This window comes from Rhopalosiphum maidis, chromosome 3 (assembly GCF_003676215.2).
Source record: "Rhopalosiphum maidis isolate BTI-1 chromosome 3, ASM367621v3, whole genome shotgun sequence".
NCBI lineage: Eukaryota > Metazoa > Arthropoda > Insecta > Hemiptera > Aphididae > Rhopalosiphum > Rhopalosiphum maidis.
The window spans coordinates 50,325,916-50,329,412 of record NC_040879.1 but is presented as its reverse complement, the minus strand read 5'-3'; the positions used below and the strand labels follow the sequence as shown (position 1 = coordinate 50,329,412).

Sequence of the window (3,497 nt, the reverse complement as noted above, 5' to 3'; positions counted from 1 at the left end):
AATATGTATCTATATTGTTTTTTGATGCATACTTATTAAAAATATAAAAATCAAGGTACTAGGACATTTTGGTGCGGGTGATTTAGCACCAACAGTTCAATGCGGACGTTTCAGCGAAATAACAATTCGACGATATCCATTTCAGGGCATGACCGTATCGAAGAAAATTATAATAACGAAAAAAATAATTATAATGTAAAATCGTATTATATAATATTAGAATTAATACCACAGTAATTTTTTCAAACTATAAATACATAATTCAGTAAAATTATTTACAATTATTTATAGTTAGGACACATTAAATACATAATTAGTACATTATAAATTTCAATTAAAAAGGTATATAAAATCATTAAAAGAATCATGGCACTCGTATCTTGCACGTGAACCTGAAAAAAACATTAAACAATAAATTAATAATCTTCTTAAAAAATAGATATTATCAGGCCCGGATTAAGGAGAAATGGGGGCCTAAAAAAAGAACATAATCTTATATTCTTAATTTTTTTTTCTCTTACATAGTCTAATTATCAAATTTTGACTTTAGTCATTTGTGTATAATATTATTAAGATATATGATTATTGATAAATTTTACAAGATATTATAAGTTTTATAACTTATAACTAGGTACCTAAAATATTAAAAAAAGATATTTTTATGCTTTATAATTTCATCAAAATAATCTTAATAATCTACATAAATATTAATTTTGAAAGAATAAAATGTCTCACAAAAAAAATATTAAATACCTACTGAAAACACAAAATAAAAATTATAAGGTAGTTAAACTAATTCTAATCTTTAAACGATTATTCAGTCATATTTAATCTATATATTCTATATGCTATGGTTATATTGTCTAAATGTTTAATTATATTTTATATGTATGATTGTAGAACATAGTTATATGCCTGAATTTCAGATTTATATAAAATCAAAAAAATAATAATAATAACATATTTTAAATAATAAAAATAAAAACTAATTTTTTGTTATGGGTAGACATTAACAGATGAGAAATATTTTTGTATTTTTTAATAAACCATTACATTTTCTATAAAATATTCATATTAAACCCCAAAATATTCCTAAAAATTATATTTTGCACAAAATATTCTTTAATTTTGAAATATGCTTTTTAATGTGATAAAAAATTGTGTATATTAATTTACAGATGAAAGGGAATTTTCTAAACTGACAGGCATAAAAAATAACTAGATATTCTTCAACATTAGAAAAGATATTTTTGAATTTATTGACTGATGGACTATCAAAAAATTAGTTTCTCTAAAAGCAAGAAAAGATGTTTTTAAATACATTAAACATATTACTTAATGTTATATAAATAAAAAAATAATAATATTAAAATAATAATAAATAAAAGCTAATTAATCACAGGAATTGTAGTTTTATTTGTATTTATTTTATATTTTAGTTGAAAATTAGTTATCTCATAAAAAAATTGATTTGGAAACCCTTTAAAAAATTTAAATTTAAATTTTGGACCACAAATAGGTATAATCCAGGCCTGGGTATATGAAAATAAAAATATTCGACGAAACTTCTCAAGCATGGATAAATAATTAATAATGTATTATTATTAATTTAACAGCTAATTCCATGACGTAGAAATATATCGTAATAATACAATTTTTATTTATTATTTATTTCTTTTAAGAAGTATAATTTCGATAAGGTTACACAATATTGTACGACCATCAATAATTTATTGTTATTTTTATTATTATGTATTACTTACCAAGCAATTAGTCTTGTGGATTCATCACCATCGACTCAAAAAAATCGACGACCATCAGCGGCTTGTAAGTTCGCATCAGGCTTGATTCGATTAGCCTAATTCTATCGCCGTCGTTGCGCCATTTCACTTTGTACAATAACGCACCGGTTCGATCCAACGAATATCCCACGACTTTTTCGAGTTCGAGATTTCTGACGAACCCGTTAAATGTAATTCCACGTTGGAATGGTGTGCTATTCGGGTTGCTGTGAACAGTAAAAATTGAACGTTGTTAGTTGAACATGCGTAATAATGATAACGACAAGAAGAAACAAACGAGCACGCGCACCGAAACGGTGCCGGTGATCGGAAGCCGTGAAACACGCGCACTCGTTTCTTATCACCATATTATTTCGTTATCACTGTCATTATTGTTATTAGTTATAATACACTTAATCGTTACTGTTATACTGTACCTTGAGTGTCCTCTAGGGCGTCCTCTCCTGGCAACGTTTATACCGCGAAAAGACATGACTTCGGGATGCCTTCTCACCGTGGGCGACGGGAAGAACAGGCTGTTCGCCTGCTCCCCAGATTCTTCCTCAGACGAATCCATGGATATTTCATCGTTGTTTCCTTCCTCCGACCATGTATCAGTTTCGTCGTCGTTGTCGTTGTTTCGGCCAAGTCCCATGTTAATTTCCCATAGGGTTAACTCTTCGGATTGACGTAGCTGTTCATCGACTTCATCATTAGTCGGATTCTGCAATTCTTCCGCATCTTCTAATGGAAAACGAATGCGATCTTCAGGCATTTTTAAAAATGTTGTTGTTAAAATATTTTTAAAACGTAACTGCGAAAAATTCTGTTAGCTCGAAAGACACGGGAGGTTATAGCGAAAATTACAAGTCGTAAACAAGGTACCGAGGAACACGTTACACTAGTACACGGCTGCGGACTGTCGACTGACGATGCCGAGAGCCGTTCGATAGGCGACATACGCGACCGGCGAAACGTAGGTGTCGCGATCGTCGCCCGCGTGGTGGTGGGATTCGGCGGCAGTTACGCTAATGTAGTAGTTGGAGGGGCAATGGTCGCAGGTTGGCCACGAGGGCTCCGACAACCAACGGCTACCGGCGGCGCCTCCACAGGTACCGGATTTCGGTTTACATACGATATCCACAATAATAATATGTCCGACTGGGTCCATACGCGATATAAAAACGGTGAACGAAATTATTTTTTTCACTGCAATGAAATTATGATCTCCGGTCGTCGTACACTATTCGTTTAATAATTAATAGCTATATATCGATATCATTCTACTATACAACTTCGTTTATACGTATACACTGTACTATATATATATATATATATATACACTATACTATATATATATATATATACACACACACTATACTATATATATATATATATATATATATATATATATATCAATCATCGTTTTGGATCGCGTCGTCAATCGATAACTGTTTGTAAACTTTTATAATGTGTCGAAAAACTCGATTCCTCTCTTTTATTTCGGTAGACTCGAATACTTGGTAATTAAAAATATCAGAGCAATCCGGTGGGACGGAGGCGCCTACCGATATCAGAACTCGGCACCTTTAATGTGTTAAGAGAACGTTACACCCGCACGTGACCCCTCCGGCCTAGAAAATGTCAACTAGGGCCACGACAAATTTTTATTCAGTAATTTTAATGTTGCGCTGTTCATTTTATAATATTAGATTG

The 3,497-nt window shown here is 31.3% G+C and overlaps 1 protein-coding gene across 1 annotated transcript; it reads right to left on the bottom strand.

Moving 5' to 3' along the window:
• Positions 1–259: 259 nt before the first annotated feature.
• On the bottom strand, positions 260–2,662 carry LOC113558954. The gene is made up of 3 exons (XM_026964546.1): positions 2,219–2,662; positions 1,764–2,008; positions 260–392 (listed from the first exon to the last, which is right to left on the bottom strand). The coding sequence occupies exons 1-2, from the start codon at positions 2,554–2,556 to the stop codon at positions 1,771–1,773; spliced, it is 576 nt and encodes a 191-aa protein (XP_026820347.1). The 5' UTR covers positions 2,557–2,662; the 3' UTR covers positions 260–392; positions 1,764–1,770.
• Positions 2,663–3,497: the final 835 nt, after the last annotated feature.